Below are 21969 nucleotides of genomic sequence, written 5' to 3'. Positions count from 1 at the left end.
GCACGTAGAGGAGGAAGTTGAGATCCGGAGTGGGTCACATAAAACCACTCTCTCTCTCTCACACACACACACACACACACTCATGCTGGTGTTTTTTCTGGTTGACTCTGTGTAATTAATGAGTTATCGTGGTCTTGTTTAAAGGTGCTGTTGTGGACGAATCCAACGGCAAAGTCCTTGTTGTCCAGGACAGAAATAAGGTACACAATCAATCTCACTTCTAACACTGACGTCTCTCGTGTGTCTGATGAAACACTCTGCGCTGCTTAAAGACCCGGAGTTATTTTAGTTTGATGTAAACAGGTTCATGTCTGTGTTTGGCACACGTCAACAAACATGGAGTCAGCACACTAGTAATGTTTATAAAAATGAGTTTAATGTCCTAACTCAACTATGGCCTAATCATGGCTCAGTCTAAGACCTGTCTGTCAAACCAGGCCTAAATGTCATAATTATAATATCCTAAGGTGTAATTATGAGATGAAAAAGTTTAAATTATGACACACAAAATCATAATTATGAGATAGGTAAAAATAATGCAAAATGTAGTAATTATGAGATGAAAAAGTCAAAATTATGTCATTCTAAGTCATAATGTACGGAAGTTCTAAGCGGCCATGCATTATAATTTTTTTTCCTTTTTGTTTTCTCGTTATAACGACTTAATTTTCTCGTTATCTCGACATAACAAAGTTCGTTTTCTCATTATCTCGACATAACAAAGTTTGTTTTCTCATATATAACGACTTATTTTTCTCGTTATCTCGACATAACGAAGTTCGTTTTCTCATTGTAACGACTTATTTTATCTCGACATAACGAAGTTCGTTTTCTCGTTATAACGACTTAATTTTCTCGTTATCTCGACATAACGAAGTTCGTTTTCTCGTTAAAACAACTTATTTTTCTCATTATCTCGACATAACGAAGTTCGTTTTCTCGTTATAATGACTTATTTTTCTCGTTATCTCGACATAACGAAAGTTTGTTTTCTCGTTATAACGACATACCAGTTTTTACTGTTGCTATAGTAACGAACTCAACTTTAAAAGTGAAGTAATAAAAAGTAATAAGGAAAAGAAGCACATCAGCCTACATCGTTAAATCCCATCCTACTGTAGATAAACTGAATACAGTGATGTCAACCTTGGTTTTGATAAGCAGTTATTTTATGACACAGAACGCGTTGGTGAAACTCATGCATCTAGCAGGAACTTAATACACAAAATATTCATATTGATTCAAGCATTTAACATTTATGAATTAATTAAATGTCAGTAATGAAGACTGCACAAACTGTAGCGATCACGAGGAAGGTCCGCGTACAGTAAAGTGGATAGACAACACCCCATCAGTTATATTTAGGTCTATAGTGCCACCTGCTGGCGCAGTTTTGTAACTTCTTAGAGAAAACTAAGTCGTTATAACGAGAAAACGAACTTCGTTATGTCGAGACAACGAGAAAATTAAGTCGTTATAATGAGAAAACGAACTTCGTTATGTCGAGATAACGAGAAAATTAAGTCGTTATAACGAGAAAACGAACTTCGTTATGTCGAGAAAACGAGAAAATTAAGTCGTTATAATGAGAAAACGAACTTCGTTATGTCGAGACAACGAGAAAATTAAGTCGTTATAATGAGAAAACAAAAAGAAAAAAAATGATAATGCATGGCCGCTTAGAACTTCCGTAATAATGAGATTATGGCAAACTAAGTCAAAATTGTTGCAAAAAGTCATATTATGAGATAAAAAAAATGATGGCACACTGTAAAAACTGAAGACAGAAACCCAATTATGGTATAAAAAGTGAGAGATTATGGCAAAAATGTAAATTATGACAGTCATAACTATGAAATAAAAATGTCAAAATTACAGCAAAATGTCAATTAAGATACAAGTAACAAAACACAATTATGACACAGGCCTGCTTAGTCATAGATATGAAATAAGTCAAACTCGAAATTTGACATACAAAGTCAGTTATCCCAAAAGGTCATAATTATGACATAAGAGATAAAAAGTTGAAATTGTGGCTAAAAGTGAAATTCGTCTAGTTATTTCCTTCGCTACTGGATTCTGTGTAACCTTGTTAAACCTCAGCCTGGTCCTGGAGAGTGTTTCCCAGTTAAACATACAGCTGGGTTGAGCTGGAGGCAGCTCTTGGACGGAAACTCAAAGGATTGTTTAATCCAGCAGCCAGCAGCTTTTATCTTGCGTCACGGCCGTCATTTACTGGTAAAATGGCCTGCGTGCTCCGGTTTAAAATATCTCTGGGAGTATCAGAGGACTTATTTATCCTGCATGGAGATGTTTCTCTGGTGTGGAAATGATTAAACCCCTGCTGAGCGGTTCATCTTTCACCAGTGGAAAACAGTGACACATTGCAATGCGCTCTAAAGCAATAAGATGAGCTCCTCGGCTGCGTCCCAAACCCTGTGAATCTCAATGTTCTTAACTTACTAATCCAATACTTTAATGTAAACGGCACTATAAGGTGAAATAGTAATTACAAGGAATATTTCACCCTAAAAATGAAAATGTGTTGTAAATGTCCTCACCCTCTGATCATCTGAGATCAGGATGAGTGTGTTTCTTCATCAGGTTTGTAGAAATGTAGCACTGCATCAGTGTCTCATCAATGGATGCTCTGCAGTGAATGGGTGCCGTCAGAATGAGAGTCTGATGAAAACATCACAATAATCCACAGCACTCCAGTCCATCAGTGAATATCTGGAGAAGACGAAAGATGATACAAATCCAACATTTTAACTAAAATTTGAGGTTTAAAAGTTCAAAATGTCTTGATGGATTTATTCTCCAGATGTGAACAGATGGACTGGATTGCTGTGATATTTTATTAGCTGTTTGGACTCATTCTGATGGCATCCATTCACTGCAGATGATGGGTTTGCAGACGAGGGGGAATTGGATCCAAATGCAGTTCAAGTTTATCAAAACAACAAAATCATTAACACATGTATCTAGGAACTAAAATAATTCAAACCAATCCCAAATTACAGGAAACAGCGATAAATCCTAGGCCCGATCACACCGAACGCAATTTTTTAAGGTCTGAAAATGCGAGGCTGAATTTTTTTGTTGTGTCAATCTAATTGAAGGATTATAGCACGAGCGCTCTACAATCTTTGTTTTTTGCTGTTTAGTAAACTCCCATGTTAACAGACTCCTAAAAATAAAATACTACTTTGGGTAACCCATGACAGACAACTAAAGTTTGTCCTCCATCATAGTAGTTTCCAGACTTTCTTTCAGGGCTTTATAAGCTTTAAAGCAAAGCGTCATCACAATGGAAGGCCATTCATTCGATTGGATAATGGCAAAAAAAAACAAATGACGTAGGGGCGCTTTTTTTTCAACTTCAGGCACTCAGATGCAGATGCAGCAGCGAGGTGAACAATTAAATAAAAACGCCTCTCACTGCAAATACTGCATTCTGTGTGATCAGGGCCCTAAGCATACAAACAATGAATAAATCCTGACAAAGAATAGTGAAAAATCAAGGGCTTAAATACTCGGCGTAATAGACTAACAAGACACAGGTGAAAACAATCAGGAGTTGTGTGTGTTTGACATGGAGAGCATGAAAGAGGAAAAAGGAACAAACTACAAATCTCTTTAATACTTCCTGTTTACGTTTTTGTTGATGTTGTTTTTGTTAGTTTTTTTTTTGCTAATTTATTTTAAAAAATCAAATCTTTTAAACAGTATGTAAGGTACTATGAGCTACAAATTGATAGTATTTAGAAAACAATGTTAAAGAAATTTTCATTGATGTTCAATACACTGATTTCTTTTCATTCATTTGCAAATTAAAATACACTCTTCAGACTTAATTGCCCACAAAAATACTGGTTGATTTTTATTGATAGTACAGAAGATTTTCATGTCACAAACCTTTAAAGCTGTTACATTACACTGTATATATATATTTTTAATTGACCAAAAACGACTCGAGTAAGAATCAATGTTTCATTCATAACTAGCAGCATTTTCTATATTCTTTTAAAACTCAATATGGAAATACTTTGTACTCTCTCAAATCTAAACCCTACAAGACAACATTTTTATGAAAATATTTGAGATTGTGTTGATAGATATAAATACTATTTAGATAATCTGTGAATGTGGAATGAAAACGATAAAATAGCAGAAAGATAAAACGACTAATTTCCATAAAAATATATTTCTAAGAAGTACAGCTAAGTGTACAGCTAAAATAACATGCACGGGTTAAACATGACTTTTCTTTCCTTCTCAGACTACGAATGCTTGGAAGTTTCCCGGTGGTCTGTCAGATCTTGGAGAAAACATCGGTAAGATTCAGATTCAGATCCAGAACTGATGTTAAACTGAATCTAAATTCAATCACAACAGAACATTCTTGTACACGAGGCTAAAGCAGTAAAAGCAGAAACTTACATTTATAAGAACATCATCTAATATATGAGACTCTCAAGACATTCAGTTACTGAAATAACCTTCTTCAAATAAAAATATTCCTTCTCTGTCAAACAATGACTTGTATATAAACAAAATAGTTATCGATTACATCTTTGCGTAGATCACAAAAGCTTTCTCCAAAAAAGAGATTGGAGAGTTTATTTTGGATTATAAAAAACAGATAGTTTCAGTCCTTGATTCTGATTGGCTGAGCCGCGTTCAAAGCTGTTGTATATTACTCTACAAACACACACCTTTGTTTACATCTGTGTGTTGCTCGGCAACCACAACGGTCTCTGCGGAACTATATTTTTTGGTGGAAGAATACTGTTTGTATTAATATCATTACACTATATTTGCTCTGTTTTATTTTATATTCTATTCTAACTGGACGCTCTATTTCAGGCGAGACGGCCGTCCGGGAGGTTTTTGAGGAAACGGGCGTCCGATCTCAATTCTGTTCGCTCCTCAGCGTCCGTCAGCAGCACAATCATCCGGGAGCGTTCGGGATGTCCGACATGTACCTGATCTGCAGACTCCGGCCGCTCTCCTTCCACATCGACTTCTGCCCTCACGAGTGTCTGCGCTGCGAATGGCTGGACCTGACTGAACTGGCCCAGACCAGCGACAGCACGCCGGTCACCAGCCGCGTCGCCAGACTCCTGCTGTACGGACTGGAAAACGGCTTCCAGAACATCGACCTGACGATGGAGCAGATGCCGGCCGTTTACTCCGGCCTTTTCTATCAGCTCTACCACAGACGACTGCCAGAGACGGCATAGAGCAACTCCACACCGCACTAAACCGTTTCAGTACAGTACAATCAAGATACATTCACTGGAGAAGCACAGTGGCTTGAGACATTTAGGCCTGGTTCCACAGACAGAGCTTAGACTAAGGCACAGTTTAATTAGGATATGTAAAGTGTTTTTATAAGCGTGCCTTAGAAAAAAGATATTACTGATGTGCATCCAAACAAAGACTGATATATTTTAAGATCAGTGAGTGCAAGTTTCTTGCTCTCTTAAATTTAGACTTTAGCTTAAGCCTTGTCTGTGAAACCAGGGTTAGTCTTGTTTTCTGAAAAATACATGAATGCATATGCTTAAAACCTAAATTCAGTGGGGTCCGAAAAATAAACTTTATTTAAAGGGAAAACAAGATTCCTCTTATTTTTTTTTTTTCTTTTCAGAAAACTTGATTTTTATTTTTATTATTATTATTATTATTATTATTATTTTTCAGAAAACAAAACCTAATAATCTAAGGTCATTATGTATCTCTAAATGTGTCCTGATTTTATTTTTTTTTTTAAAGTGTACTGACAAAAATAAAACAGATAATGTATTTGTACTTGAAAATAAAGCAAAAATACATTTGATTTATTAATTTTTACAAGGCACTCTTCAAAATAAAGGTCACGTTATGAACTGGAAATGCTTTAAATCTCACGAAGACTCGATCTTTAAAATATCTAAGAAATATCTGGGTTTTATTTGACCTAAAAATCAAAACAGAGATGTTTGAATAATGAAAATGAAGCCATGTTTTTGCATTTCTAAGTAACTTACTGTGACATGCAAAAACATATAATTAAATACAATTGTGTATATATTATAAATGACCTTTGAATTAAATATATATCACAATAATATTTGTAATAGCTGGACATTTTTCACAATAACAGCACTAAGAAGAAATACTTAATTTTTCTGTATTTTACACATGACTTCTTCATGAGATTCACACCAGAATTATTTCAGGTGCTATAATGAATGCAGTATTTTAAAAACGGCTCAAATGTTCCTTTATTTCCAAGAGTGTGTTGCAGATGGACCAGTTTGATAACTTTATAATACGCTACCTCACATAATCTGCCTGGAGCTTTTGAGTTTTTAGAAAAGTTAACTTAAAAACCCCCAAAAGACTGTTACTTTTAATCTTACTGTCGCTCGCACAATGACTGTTCTTCTCAGCTAAGACCTTATATATGAAAAACAGAATAAAGTTTTACGAAAAACATTCACGGTGTACTATGAATCCCTTCATCGAAGCAAACCTTTGCATTTACAAATCCCTTTTCTAAAATACAGTCTAGAAATACTTGCATATACGAGCGTTTTCCATAAAGAAGCAGCATTAGAGTCAACTCACATTTTGTAGCCGAACGGAAAACATTCCTGCGAGAGATCAGTGACTCTCCGAACCAACCCTATGCCTTTCCTCGAGTAATTATAGTGGAGTAATAAGAGTATTTAAGAATTTGGAGTCTCTTCTGAGGATATCGGTGATTGAACACAAACTAATAAACCCTGAACTCCTCTCCAAGTGCTTCTCTTTGGGAAGCGTTCCTAGATGGAAGTGTTTTTCCGGCCCGGATGAGCTCATCGTGTGTCGGTGTAAGGTTGGTTTGTGTTTGACAGCATCTCTCCATCAGCACTTGGCTGACATGGGCAGAAACAGGACGGCCTTCTGGCCCGGGCCGGTCATCGAGCCCGATTTATACTGGCCTGTTCTCTTCAGAGCCACGTACCAGTCGGGATACTTTCGGGATCGGTACGTGTTGTAGTTGTTTGACTCCAGGTTCTCCAGGAAATAGCATTCATCTGTTGTTCTTCTCTGAGAGAGAGAGACATAGAGAGAGAGAGAGAGAGAGAGAGAGAGGACATTAACACACATCAATGTAGCATACACTGCAAAAAAAAAAAACACCAAAAAAAAAAAAATAGTATTTTTGTCTACAAATTCTTAATTCAGCATGACATGACAAAACAAAGACAAAATGACTTAACATATGTCTTGTTTTCTGAAAACATTATCCAAATTTTGTAAGTTTTTACTTCACATAAGTGAAATATAGTGGGGTGGGAACATTATATAAATACCATTTTTACCACAGAAATATAAACATTTACACATCATCGTAACTCAATTTTATTTTTTAACATGGAATACTTTTTTGTTTTCCGACTAGAAAATATAGTCCACGTTATAATTTGCAAAAGTTTGAAAAAGTTTAATTGTAGTCATTAGTGATGTTGCTTTTTAAAGTAACGCATTGCAATATTACGTTACTCCATGAAAAAGTAATGAATTGTGTTACTTAGTTACTTTTTTTAATGGAAAGTAACGAATTGTGTTACTTTTGCGCTACTTTTTGTCGCCTGGGCTGGGATTGTTTTTGTTTTTTTATAACAAAAACCCTAAAGTTATATTCTTGGTGTCACGCTACAGTGAGAGTATAAACGCACAAAGAAGATGAAGAGGAATACATATAGCCTTTAATAATCCACAATACGGCAAACACAGAGAACTGAACACAAGCTAAACACACCCAACACTGATGAAAGTCTCATTAACACGTCACTGTAGCTCAAATTGTACATTTATTTCTGTTTTGCAATTTTAACATTAATACATACACAATGTATCACTAGAAAAAATATAACATGCATAACAATTGGTAATTAAAGTTAATAAAAATATGAAGTTGGAAATATTTAACAGAGCGCTTCTCATCACCAGTGGGATCATTTGGAGGCTTAAACTGAACATTTCGATCTCTTTTGTATTTTAATCATCTTTTTTTACTACATTATAGGCCTAACAACTTGTAAAAGTTAAAACGTTTTGAAGTTTAATTGTCATTAGTCTTTCGTTAATTCACATCATTGTAGCTAAAACTGTAGTTTTGCACTTTTAGCATTGAAATAAATATCTTTAGCACAAAGCATATAATCAGCTTTATAATAGCTAAAGTTAAGTTTTGAATTTTGTAATTTTTAACAAAGAGACTTTCATCACTAATGAGAATATTAACGCACAATTGTAGCTCAATTTGTACATTTTCTTCTTTAAGCATTAAATACTATTTCTTACAAAAAATTATAAAAGATAGAAGTTACTAAGCTTTTCCGTTTGAGACCTGAGACATTAACATGCATCGATGTAGCTCCAGTTGTACATTTATATATTTATGCATTTTTAGCTTAAATACCTTTTTTTTACTTTAAAATATGTAATCAGCGTGTAACTGGTAAAAGCAACTGGTAAAAGCTGGATCAGATCAATTAAAACACATCTTCTCTGTATTTGATGTGTTTCTTCTGCTACATGAACTACACCTGGTGATCATCTCTATTGGATGGATCTCTATTTTTTTTCGTGTTTGTTGTCTATTGTCAACCACAAGAGAAACTGGCGTTTATTAGAGGAATATTCTCTGTTTTCCCGCTCAGCTTGAGCCGGACGTCTGGATATCGTCTCCTGACAGGAATGTGTGGCTGTTTAATGTGACCTCTGTGATGCTGACATGCTGCTCAGGTTAAAGCCAACGCTATCTGAAGTGTTTCAGATTCAAACAGGATGTTATAAACGAGTAAAGGTGTTTCTTCGCTCTTAAAAATAATTCCCATTGATGGCTACATGAAGAAACTTAAACATCTGTGGAACCTTTCCAAAGTTGTTTACAGTGTAAACAGGTTATTCATATTCACATTTTCTTAACAATTAGAAAAAAATAAAAGGTTCTTTGAGGAACCACAATGCAATAAAATCATTTGTTTTTAAAAAACCTGGACATGATTCAAGAAGGTTAAAAGATCCTTGAACGAAATAAAAGTCACCTTTGTATTGTTTTTTTGGTAAAAAATGACTGCATTGGCAATAAACGATAAGCGAATTTCATGTGGTGGAAAGATTACTGGATGCTCATTTTTTAAGATATCAACTTCAAATTTGGAACACAACTTTATTTTCTAAGATATCTAGCTTTGATTTGCTGGCAGTTTTAGAGAAAAAAATAATTGTTTTGGAACATGCATATTTAATATAAAATCTAAAATTACTATTTTTGTGCATTTTACATAACAACAAACCAAAATCAACAAAAACTTCAATGTGTGTTTTTTTTTAGCTAGTTTCAAAAGCAATGGTTCGCATTTCAATTTCTTTCTTTTTATTTATTTATTTATTATTAAAGCTAAAACTTAATAAAAACTAATTGTGGACATAAAAAAACTAATAAAAATGACAAAACAACACAATTATTTAAAATGTAACTACGATTCAATTGAAAACAGAAAATACAATGTTTGTATGTTTGGTCTCATTTTAAGTCATCTCAGAAGTTTTCTAAAGCCCTTCAGTGGACCCCGGACCCCTAACTAACACCTCAACAACATTTTTATATCATTAATTTGCATACAGTAATTTCTTATTAGTTTTAAAGTAAAAAAACGTTCTGTACTTTTATTAACATTTATTGAATTACATCGAATAAAATATTAAATACAAAATGTTTGAATAAAGTGTTTTGAATTATCACCATCCATTCCATATTTTGTTAGATTTTTAAATTATTAAATACAGAGTAACAAAAATGCTCTATATGTGTATTCTTTCTAACAAGACTTTAACGTTTGACTGTCATCAGAATGTAAAACCTGATACTTATCAAACCAAAAATATCTAAACCTTGACAAAAAATAATTCTTTTAAAATGTCTAGATATATATCTAAATGCAAAACCTAAAAAAGAAGAAATTATGTCTAAAAAAGGTCACTCTGTTTTAATGTGAAATATTGATTTTTTTTTTAAATAGTAAAGACATAAATTATATATAATTTATGTCTTTACTATTTTAAAAAAAAAATCAATATTTCACATTAAAACAGAGTATATATATATATTAATTCTAATGGAGAAAATAGCTCATTAAAATTGTATAAATATTGTATAATATCATAAAATTACCTCAAGTTCATAAATAATAATCAAAAAATATTATTGAACAAAAATGTATTATATTGATTTACTTTAAAAAAGAAAAAAACATTTCAAGGCTTCGGTCACTTTTGACTGTTAAAGAGGCAAGTGTGACTCCTAAACGAAGTGGACTAATTAGATTAATTAATTAGATGAAGCCTGAGAGCTGTCAGATGAAGAGAGCGTCTCACCGTCCCGAACAGTCGTCCGTCCGCGTTCATGGCGAGGTAACGGTTCGCACAGATCCCTTTGATCACCACTTCACCGACGGCCGTGGCCTGGAGCTGCAGCCGAACTGTGTCACACACACACACACACACACACACACACACACACACACACACACACACTGTTAAACAGCTCCTTTCATATGCTCACTTGTTTGTGTGCACACTTTGTGAAGTGCATCAGTTGTTTCTATTTACAACTGCTGTGTCTCAGTTCGCCTACTAATACTGTGCCCTAAAACGATGTACTCTTTTTGTGAGGAAAAGGTGCATACTTTTGAGTATGTAGTATCATAGTATGCAAGCTTTGGACATAATACTTCAACACAACTATGCTCTGTAGCTTAGTTACATGCATTCTGTCTGCGTTTAAAAAAACCTTTACAATGTCATTGTGATATAGAAAAGGAAAAAGAAATATGGGCACAAAGATGAAAATAAGTCAATTTTCAGAATCTGTAACTCTTGTGTCTTCATTAGTAAAGATTCACTTGCACAATTCATGTCAAATTGACAAAAAGTCTAATAATAATGTGTAAAAATAAAAATAAACTAGATTAACCATTTTGCATTTAATGACTTATACGATGAAATAAATACTAGATGTTTTGAGGGTAAGACTATTGCACAGAAAACTATTATACATTTTGAGCGACATGACATTATGAAATGATACTGTAGGAAACCGCAGATAAATGTGCGTAATCTAATGCATAGATGTACAAAAGCAATCGCAACTTGTTCAAAAGAACGAGAAACTGGTTTTGTGATGTGTATAAATGACTAGATGATGTGGAGGTTGTACGAGCAGTTTTGAGAAGTTCATTTCTGATTTGAGAAATGCACCAAAGTGACTGAGAATAATGATTTTTGGCATAAAATAAAAATCTATAGTTTTGACCCATTCAATGCTTTTTTTTTTTTTTTTGGCTATTGCTAAAAATAAACCTCAGCGAATCTGAAGGTGCAATGTTTGATAGTGCAACCAATTCCACTGCATAAAAACAAATGATGATAATATATTTTATAGCCACAGAAAAAAAAGTGCCCAAATAGTGAGTTGCTATATGGTTCTTTACAGATTTAAAGGGATTCAGAGATGATTTTCTAAGCACAGGTTTGTTCAGTGTTGAGAAAGTCTGATTGGGATCAGATTAAATCAGAGACGCTCAGATCATGACATCACAAGAACGTGTGTGTGATTAATGAGTTTGTCGTTAGCTGATGAGTGGCGTCATTCATTCAGTGTTTATGTCTACAGCATCCAGACTAATGCCATGAGAGACAGACACACTCAACAAAACACCATCACTGTGTGTGTTTGGATCTACTGGACCATATTTCAGGTTCAGATCTGTCCCAAAAAGACTTAAACCTGACAGAACCTCCATTTGAAGACACTGAGAAACGTATGCATAATACACTTAATTTATATGCATCATATTTGCAATGGAAGTCTGTGTGTTAAAGCGTTTCAATAACACTATGTGGTTCCATATGATAACATGAATTAAACTGAGCTATGAAACTAGTTCATGTTCAACATTATCAACACATTTAAAATCAGAAGTTGCATCTGTTTATATTTTATTAGTTGAACCAGAGCTGACATGAAAAAACAGCGAACCGTTGTATTTTTATCTAATAAATAATGTAAAAAAATTTATTTCTCTGTTAGTAAATGCATTCATTTTTGCATTATTGATAATGTTTTCCATTGTTATTTTCAACAGTAAGAAATATGATTGATTACTGTCTGAAATGAGGTAAACTATGTTAAGAGAGACAAACACAGAGGCTCAGCTCAGAAGAAATGAAGCGTGGAGTGGGCGGGGTTTGTCAAATGTCACTCAATGGTCGCCCCTAACAACAGGATTTTTAAACCCAAACAAAAGACGTCATTGTTTCAGTTTCTTTTTTGACTGAACTGAAGATTTACTTTTCATTTACACTCACTCACCAGTCTTTGTTTTAATACGTTGAAAAATAAGGATGATATCACATGATGTAATACTTTTCAAAACTGAACACAATTTCTGAACAATGTGTGTTCATTTATTTTTTAAAGAGACATAAGGTTAAGGAAAAAGATGATTTTTTTTTAATCCATCCATCATCTTCCGCTTATCCGGGGCCGGGTCGCGGGGGCAACAGTCTAAGCAGAGACGCCCAGACTTCCCTCTCCCTAGCCACTTCGAGAGCTTTGCCTTACAGCTCAGCTCCTTCTTCACCACGACAGACCGGTACAGCGACCGCATTACTGCAGAAGCTGCACCGATCCGTCTGTCAGTCTCCCGCTCCATCCTTCCCTCACTCGTGAACAAGACTCCAAGATACCTGAACACTTGAGGCAGGAACTCTCCACCAACCTGAAGTGGGCAATCCACCCTTTTCCGACTGAGAACCATGGCCTCAGACTTGGAGGTGCTGATTCTCATCCCAGCCGATTCACACTCGGCTGCAAACAGTCCCAGTGCACACTGAAGGTCCTGGTCTGAGGAGGCCAACACGACAACATCATCCGCAAAAAGCAGCGACGAAATCGTATGGTCCCCAAACCGGACACTCTCCGGCCCTTGGCTGCGCCTAGAAATTCTGTCCATAAAAATTATGAACCGGTGACAAAGGGCAGCCCTGCCGGAGTCCGACATGCACCGGGAACAGGTCTGACTCACTGCCGGCTCTTGCTCCGGACGTACAGGGACCGAACAGCCGCCGACCCCATACTCCCAGAGTAAAAGGTATTTATTCTGTTAAACTTTCAGCGTGACGTTGTTTTGGACAGTTTTTGAGAATCACGAGTGATAAATTCACAGGAAATTAATTTAATTAAATTCCATTAATTTCCTATGTGGCAGATACTGGTAACTCTCTAAAATATATGTGCTAATACTGCAAATTTCACAAAATGATAATTAAATAAAACTTCATCAATAGCAAAAAAAAAAAAAAAAAAAAAAAAAAAAAATTATATATATATATATATATATATATATATATATATATATATATATATATATATATATATATATATATAGATAGATAGATAGATAGATAGATAGATATATTAGAGTTTTTCTGTTGTTGTTGTTGTTTTTTTCGTGTGTGTGTGTGTGTGTGTGTGTGTGTGTGTGTGTGTGTGTGTGTGTGTGGTTGATTAATCTGAAATTTCAAAGAATTTCTCATTTTGAATAATTAAAAGGCGTAAATGCATTTTTCACATTCGCTCATTAATGGGAAGTGTCTGATTATCTATAATACTGTTTTAGCCGAAAAATGCGTATAAATAGCACGCGCCGAATTCACAAACAGAAGATCTTGCTACTGATATGAAGAAACTGACTTGGGTGTACGCAGTTTTCGCACGCATATGATATCCATTATACGCATCATATGGAGTCAATTTCTGCGTTTATAGCTAGTGCAATAACTCGTGCTACTGATACGCAATTTCTTGAGATCGGGTTAAAATACTGAGTAACGACTGCTTGCCCCAAACAGACCCTGCGTTATAAGGTTAACTGGAGGAACGAAGTTCACAACTTTGAGAAAGAACCAACACGTTCTGAAACATTAGAGACGCTTTCTGGAAACAAGCAAGAACCCAGAGACTGAAGGTGGACCTGGAAATCTGACATCATCATCATCATCATCATCATCATCACCAGGGCCTGGTGCTCATCAGACGCATAAAGGGTCTTTGTCTGCTCGGGCTCGGGGTCGGACGGAACTCACTGTGCGGGTCGCTCTTCTCGCGGATGCCGTCCACTCGCCCGTCGGGGTGGATCCGGAGGAAGAAGCCGCCGTTCTTGCAGTAAAGCCGCTTGGGCTCCTTGAAGTTCACCGGGGGAAAGCCTCCGCTGGCGCCGTCCTCCGGTAAAGCGGGAAGCGTGGTGATTCCTCCCGCCGCCATCGCTCTCTCTCTCGGTTTCTCCGTCTCCGGAGCCCCTCCACGGCCTCCGCGCGCCTCCTCCGCCGTCTCTCCCGTCTCCCTCCGCCGCTCCCCGGAGCCACGGAGCCTCATCACAGCGCGGAGAAACTCTTCCAGCTGCGGGACACTGTGTGTGTGTGTGTGTGTGTGTGTGTGAGCGGGAGAGAGAGAGGGGTGGGGGGTGGACTAGTCCTGTCCCAAAGCCTCCGTCATCTCACTCACAAACTCACAACAGAATGTGTTTAAATATGATCAATGAGCACAATATCATTCCCAGCTCCATCCCTGATGCTGAAACAATATATTTTGTTATGTGCCTTTGCTATTTCTATTAGTTCATAACTTTTTTTTTTTTACATCGACTTATTTTATTTTAGTTAGTTGTAAAAGGCAAAATGTTTTTCATCTAATGTTTGTATTCCATTATAGTTAATTTCGATACCAAAAAATATGTATTTAAGTTTTTACACGTTAATTTTTAGTTAATTAATATTTAATATTTGTAATATAGTAATGTAATAATTGTAATAATGTATAGCCTATTTTCATTTTAGCTTTATTTCTATCACCAAAATAATTTTTAATAGTTTACTTTTATGTGTTTTGTTTTGTGCTTTAATTAATTAATTCATTATTCGGTCAACATTTGAAGGAGATAATTTAATCAAAGTTTCCCAAATTCATTCTTGTCTTAGGACAAATTCACATTTCAAATCTTGACTGCTATATTTTAACATAGCTTTATTTTATTTGAGTTTTAGTGATGTTAATACTTCAACATAACATTCATTTTTAATTTGAGCTGAATTTCAGTGACCATAAACAATATTAATAGTTTAAGTTTTAGTAAGTTTGTTATGTGCTTTTTTTCATTTTAATTATTTAAATATTTGAATTTAGCTTTATATTATTTCTTATATTATTATTTTAAGCAACTAAAATGTCTACAACTGAAAGAAAAATATAAAATGATACAATATAAATAAAATAGTGAATTTGTTGAAATGTATTTATTTATTTATTTGTTTACAGTGGGTTTCAAACCTTCACACACACACACACACACACACACACACGCACACACACGTATGTATATAACGAGTGTAATGTGTTGTGGGTGTGGTCTCCTGTAGCTGTAAACATCTGGCTGTAATCCTCACAACAGGACACAAGCACTTCCTGTCAGATCTCTCTGATATCTCAGTTTCTCTGAGGCTGCGTGCAGTTAGATGAAGCGGAGGAGATGAAATGCTTCTCAGATGTTTCTCCTGCAGTGATCACACATGAGATTCAGAGAAGATCTCAACAGTCAGAGATCTCGATCTGAGCTCAAATATTTCTAATCTTATGATCAGAGCTGCTCCCTCTGTGGACCCTGGAGCAAAAACCAGAGATTTATACACCTTCTGAAAGCTGAAGAAACAGTCTTACATTAATGTAATGGTTTGTTATGATAGTACTATATTTTTCTGAGATACAACTATTTGTAAATCTGGAATCTGAGGGAGCAAAAACATCTAAATATTGAGAAAATCATCTTTAAAGTTGTTCAGATGAAGGTCTTAGCAATGCATATTATCAATCAAAAATTAAGTTTTGATATATTTATGGTAGGAAACTTACTAAATATCTTCATGGAACACTATCTTTATTTAATATCCTAATGATTTTTGGCATAAAAAAATAAGTTGTAAGATAGCTCATGACAAACCCTACAGCACACACACACTCGCTCTCACACACATGCACACACTGAAGACCATTACACAAATCATACTTGAACTAAATTAACAGATAAACAACAACAACAACATAACAATAATAATAATGCAAATTAACTTTACAGTTATTTTTTCAATTGCTAACAAGCATTGTTTACTACGTTTCATACAGATGGTGTTACCAACATTGATCTCGACCAATCAGGTGATCTCATCTCCAAAACTCACTCAGACCAACAACTGGTGAGCAGCGGCCTCTGGCGGCGGGAGAATGAACTCTGGACTGTTACTAATGCTTTTTAGGGTGAGAGCATCATGGCGTGAGTTTAATCCTCATAAACAGGGCCGGATCTACCGGGGTGGAAAAAGAAAGTTTTGCCACCCCTGCTGCCACCCCAGTTGGCAGCAACGAATTAAAGGTTATGGCCAATTTGAAAATTTACGAGCGCCAAACTCCCGAACTGATTCAAATGATTCGCGGTCCCCGAATTGACTCAAATTATTCGCGAATTAACTACTAACTCCCGAACTGATTCAAATGATTCGCGAACCCGCTACTAACTCCCGAACTGACTCAAATGATTCGCGAACCCGCTTTGAACTCCGGAAACTGACTCAAATGATTCGCGAACCCGCTCAAAACTCCCGAAATGACTCAAATGATTCGCGATCCCCATAACTGATTCAAATGATTCGCGATCCCCAAACTGACTCAAATGATTCGCGAACCCGCTACGAACTCCCGAACTGACTCAAATGATTCGCGAACCCGCTCAGAACTCCCGAAATGACTCAAATGATTCGCGAACCTGCTCAGAACTCCCGAACTGGCTCAAATGATTCGCGAACCCGCTCAGAACTCCCGAAATGACTCAAATGATTCGCGATCCCCATAACTGATTCAAATGATTTGCGATCCCCAAACTCTAATAATTTACAAAGTATTAATATACTTTAATATATTTTTGTTGTTGTTGTTGCTATAAAAACAGATCTAAGCCATCAATAGCCTTTAAAATGGCTTAAAATGCATTATATAAAAAAAAATAATGAGGCAATAATGATTGGTTAATAATAACACTGTTAAAATACATAATGTAGGCAAATACAAAATAAACAATTTATGTACATGTTATTACAAATGCCATGTGATTGCTGCTGTTACACTTACAGGACAATCAAATCCTTGTTTAGGCTACTGACAAACAAAAAACAACCCTTACAGAAATAAACCATGGTTTTATCATAGTAAAACTGCTTAGTTTCCTTTTGCATGATTTCTGAATCCTTGAGACTATAAAATAAATTAGAGTCATAATAAAGTTATAGCCACAGGTAAATGTCGAGAGCTACAATTGTGATTTGTAAATAATAAAAATAAATTTTTAGTTGATATAAGTTATTTTTTCACCCCTATAGTAGGTTTTATTGTTTTTTTCCATCATCATATTTGAGGAAGGGGAGCAAAACAATAAATCCTGCTTATGGGAACCCTTAAGGTGTTTTAATACACGTCTCTGGGAATGTGTGCTCTACCACACACACACACACACACACACACACACACACACACACACACACACACACACAGAAGCACGCGTGGTGTTTTCAGCTCTTCACTATATTAACACATGATGTATGCTACACATGTGCACGTCAGTGCGCTATGAGAGGATTTCACCATTTCATTTGATAAAATTATCGTCATTCATTCGTATCGTATACACAGACTGACAGAAACACCAATGTCTTTACGACAACCTGTCAAAATAACATTTTGGTATAACTTGAAGAAACTCAAACAGAAATATAATACTATTGCACAGTAGAGTATGCTATACTTGATATGCTATACTTCCTATTAGCTAATAATAATAGTTAATTAATAAACACAGAAACTCTAGTTACAACCCACCAAAATAAAAGTTTGGTCTAACTCAAAGAAATTATGTAAGAAATTGCTTAGTAAAATATACTTAAAAAGATATACTAAAACATTATTTTAAAGGAATATCACACAAGTTTTCATAGAAGTTTTAATTTAAGCTTTTCAAAACAATAACACCATATTTTTAAAAAACAATTTCTAAAAGTACATTTGTATTTGTGCCTATAATGTTTATTTATTTATTTTTATTGTCTGGTAATAAAACATATTCTTCAGGACCATATTCATATAACATCTAAGGCTAAATGTAGCTCTTGACTGGTTGAGTTAGATGATGATTAACACTAAACTCCTCAGCTGGAAATGTCACTGGATGTTAAAATCTTGTGTTTCTTATAATAAATTGACATATTGATAACACTGAATCTTTTATAATGCTCTTAATGACATGTGGATGCATACTGTATGCATTAGTGAGTGTGTGGGGCTTATGGGGTATGGTGACTTATTCCTCATATGAACTGTTTCAAATGCAAGACATTGATTGCATGAGATTAAGTTTGTAAATGACAGCCTGTGTCCTTTTGTAGTGTGCACATATATTTATCATCAATCTGTGATAACTGTGACTAAATTCAGTATATATACGTCTGCCATATGTTGCCACCCCTCAGAAATTACTGCCCCCTTCGTGCCACCCCATCAATATTTCTCTAGATCCGCCCCTGCTCATAAACTCACAGAAACAACCGCAGATATGCCATGTGAACGATTTAGTGTGCAGAGGTGAACAAGTATGCGATTGAGAAACAATCACGAGCTGCGATACACTGTTACATCGATATAATACATCGATATGATACATTAACACACTGTTACATCGATATTATACATAAGTATATTAATTATTTGACTTCACAGTAGTGAATAAATGGCAATCCTTATGACTCAATTTCTTCACTTGCAAGAGTTTGAGCTCTTATAAGACTCTTATAAAAAAGATCTTTACGTTTAAGTCTTACAAACTTATATACTGTGCAGAACTGAATTGATACACCCACGATTTACACCCACGACTGCAAGCCTGTGCATGGATCCAACTCCATCCCTCACCACCCCCCACACCACACACACAGCTTTCTTCAACACTACATCTGACTGATTTATTTATTTATTTACAACAAGCAAAAAAACAGTAACTTGATATTACTTGCACTACTGTCTAAATCTAATCTAATCTAAATATCAGTATTTCTGCTAACTCTATTATACAAATGTTTCTAAAGCAGCTAAAGGTTTTCTAATTATGTTTTTTATTATATTTATTAGCATATGAGTGACTTTATTGCACTTTTTTCTTTTTAAATCTGCATTTGATTCATAAATTAATCTCCTACTAGTGCTCTTGCTCCTCTGTGATTGGCCAGCTGAATGTTGACTCCATGTTTCCTCAAGAGAAGCCTGGCCCACATCAGACATACTACGACCAATCACAGTCGCTCCCTCATTCCTGGAACACTGGTAAGTGAGTGTGCTGCCCTCCATCACGCTTCAGACGCTCAGTGCGTGAGATAACATGATCAATTCATCTCTCGTCTCATATCTGCATCTTCAAAGCAGCTTATCTGACACAAGCATACACACAAGCATATAGTCTCAGCCAGGGGTGGTTCTAGGGTGAATGGAGATCCGGGGCTTAGCCCAGAAAAATCCATGTATGTGACTTTTTTATTTTAATAAATCAGAAAGATTTACCTTGTTTAAAATATACAAAAACAATAAAAACAAAAACAAATGTAAAACATTTTATTTAAAGTATTGAGGAAAATACATTTGCTTTATGCAAACAAAAATTAAGAATTGCAAAACAAATGAAACAGCGCGAAAGCAATGATTTTGCAACACACATTTTCACATGGTCATATCTATTAATTTATTTGCAAGGCTGCTTTTATTTTGCGTGTCAGTCTAGTTTGAGCCTGCGAAGACATTTTTCCTTTGGGCTTCACTTTTCTGCACGTCTCTCTTTGTGGCACTGTTTTGATGTGGGGGCGGAGTCAATGGACGGGGGCGTGTACAACATGCCTCCGTGGCTGTGATGATGAGCAGAGATTTCGAGTGGATCGTTTATTTTTATTCAGTAGCATTAAAACATTCATGTTTTCGTTTTATTTACTTTATTAACAAATGTATATGCATTAGCAGCGTTTGCTCAAGTTAAAGAAGTTGTTAACATGAACATCTGCTGTTTATTTCTCTCGATGTGCACACTTTTATGTGTATTATTGGGATCGCAAATCATATGAGTCAGTTCGGGAGTTCGTAGCCGGTTCGCGAATCATTTGAGCCAGTTCGGGAGTTCATAGCGGGTTCATGAATCATTTGAGTCAGTTCGGGAGTTCGTAGCGGGATCGCGAATAATTTGAGTCAATTTGGGGATCGCGAATCATTTGAGTCAGTTCGGGGATCGCGAATCATTTGAGTCGGTTCGGGAGTTCGTAGCCGGTTCGCGAATCATTTGAGCCAGTTCGGGAGTTCGTAGCGGGATCGCGAATCATTTGAGTCAATTTGGGGATCGCGAATCATTTGAGTCGGTTCGGGAGTTCGTAGCCGGTTCGCGAATCATTTGAGCCAGTTCGGGAGTTCATAGCGGGTTCATGAATCATTTGAGTCAGTTCGGGAGTTCGTAGCGGGATCGCGAATCATTTGAGTCAATTTGGGGATCGCGAATCATTTGAGTCAGTTCGGGAGTTCGTAGCGGGATCGCGAATCATTTGAGTCAATTTGGGGATCGCAAATCATTTGAAGCAGTTCGGGAGTTCGCAGCGGGATCGCGAATCATTAGAGTCATCTGACTCCAGTTTGGGAGTTGGAGCGGGATCGCGAGTCATTTGAGTCAGTTTGGGGATCGCAAATCATTTGAATCAGTTCGGGAGTTCGGAGCGGTGTGTGTGTCCTAAAGACTGTGCTGTGCAACCGTTAACTGTTAGATGTTCAAAATGTAACATTAAATCAGACACAATTTAAAACCGAAAAAGAAATATAATAAGATTAAAAGTTACAGATACCTGAAGCTGTTGTATCTTGGCGTTCAAGTGTTTTGGCTGGGGGGTTTACTTCCTTTTTTTGAAGAAGAAGAAGATGAATTTTGCAATATCCATTTTAATTTTCAAATAAATTGATCTAGTAAAATACTACACGCCAAGAAACCGCCTGCTAATTTCATTGGCTGGATCGTACAGACGCTCATCGATGGTTGGCCAGTTTACATGTCAGTCATAAGCACTAGAATCAGTGGGCGGTTTTCGTCGGGTGTGAATGACAACATGTAACTTACTTGGGTAAATTTACAGACACTGTGGACGTGAGAGTCGAGAGATATTTATTTATTTATTTATTTAAATTCTAATATAAATTACTTTATTGGGCATGAAAACTCATTGATGGCATGGTAGTAATAAAAACATTCGGGGCTTTACTGAAAACATTCGGGGCTCCAGCACCCTTAGCCCACCCCTAACGCCGCCCCTGGTCTCAGCCAATCAGAGGAGAGCTGGAGAGTTCAGAGCTCAGTAATTGGCTGATTAAGATGTGATAGATTATTCATGAGCCACTTTAAAGATATTTTGCCAGTGGGAAGTGTTTGGTTGTACTATATATATATATATATATATGTGTGTGTGTGTGTGTGTGTGTGTGTGTGTGTGTGTGTGTGTGTGTGTTTTGGTTGTGGAGGGAATGTCTGAATCCAGTAGAATGAGTGTTTTTATTGAGTGTGAAGAAAGAGGATGCTTATCTATATATATAGTTTTGTTTACAATCGTGGTTTTAAACGGTCTGTGCTATTTGAACTCATTGTTCACATGATTATATTAAAACATTAAGCTCACATGTTCATTCAGCAGCAAGAATTATTGTTTATCAAGAATTAAGAACAAAACCATTTGATTGGCACCGTTTACTGCTAAATG

At 36.0% G+C, this 21969-nt stretch overlaps 3 protein-coding genes across 4 annotated transcripts in view; 2 read left to right on the top strand and 1 right to left on the bottom strand.

Annotated features, from left to right (window-relative positions):
- The window catches only part of LOC113114360 (uncharacterized), a 575280-nt gene that overhangs the window by 170794 nt on the left and 382517 nt on the right, over positions 1–21969 (top strand). The window lies entirely within an intron of this gene.
- Positions 123–5686, top strand: LOC113114433 (nucleoside diphosphate-linked moiety X motif 6; the record flags this gene model as incomplete). Its single annotated transcript, XM_026281372.1, has 3 exons — positions 123–200; positions 4283–4337; positions 4870–5686. Coding segments are annotated over 3 exons (510 nt in total), but the record flags the coding sequence as incomplete, so codon positions are not given.
- LOC113114424 (fibroblast growth factor 2-like) lies at positions 6030–14647 on the bottom strand. Its single transcript, XM_026281362.1, has 3 exons — positions 14194–14647; positions 10423–10526; positions 6030–7083 (listed from the first exon to the last, which is right to left on the bottom strand). Exons 1-3 carry the CDS (start codon positions 14480–14482, stop codon positions 6898–6900), a joined length of 579 nt encoding a protein of 192 aa, XP_026137147.1. The 5' UTR covers positions 14483–14647; the 3' UTR covers positions 6030–6897.

The sequence above is a fragment of the Carassius auratus genome, chromosome 14, assembly GCF_003368295.1.
Source record: "Carassius auratus strain Wakin chromosome 14, ASM336829v1, whole genome shotgun sequence".
Lineage (NCBI taxonomy): Eukaryota > Metazoa > Chordata > Actinopteri > Cypriniformes > Cyprinidae > Carassius > Carassius auratus.
Note: the sequence above shows the minus strand (reverse complement) of the source record. Positions and strands in the feature narration are given on the sequence as shown.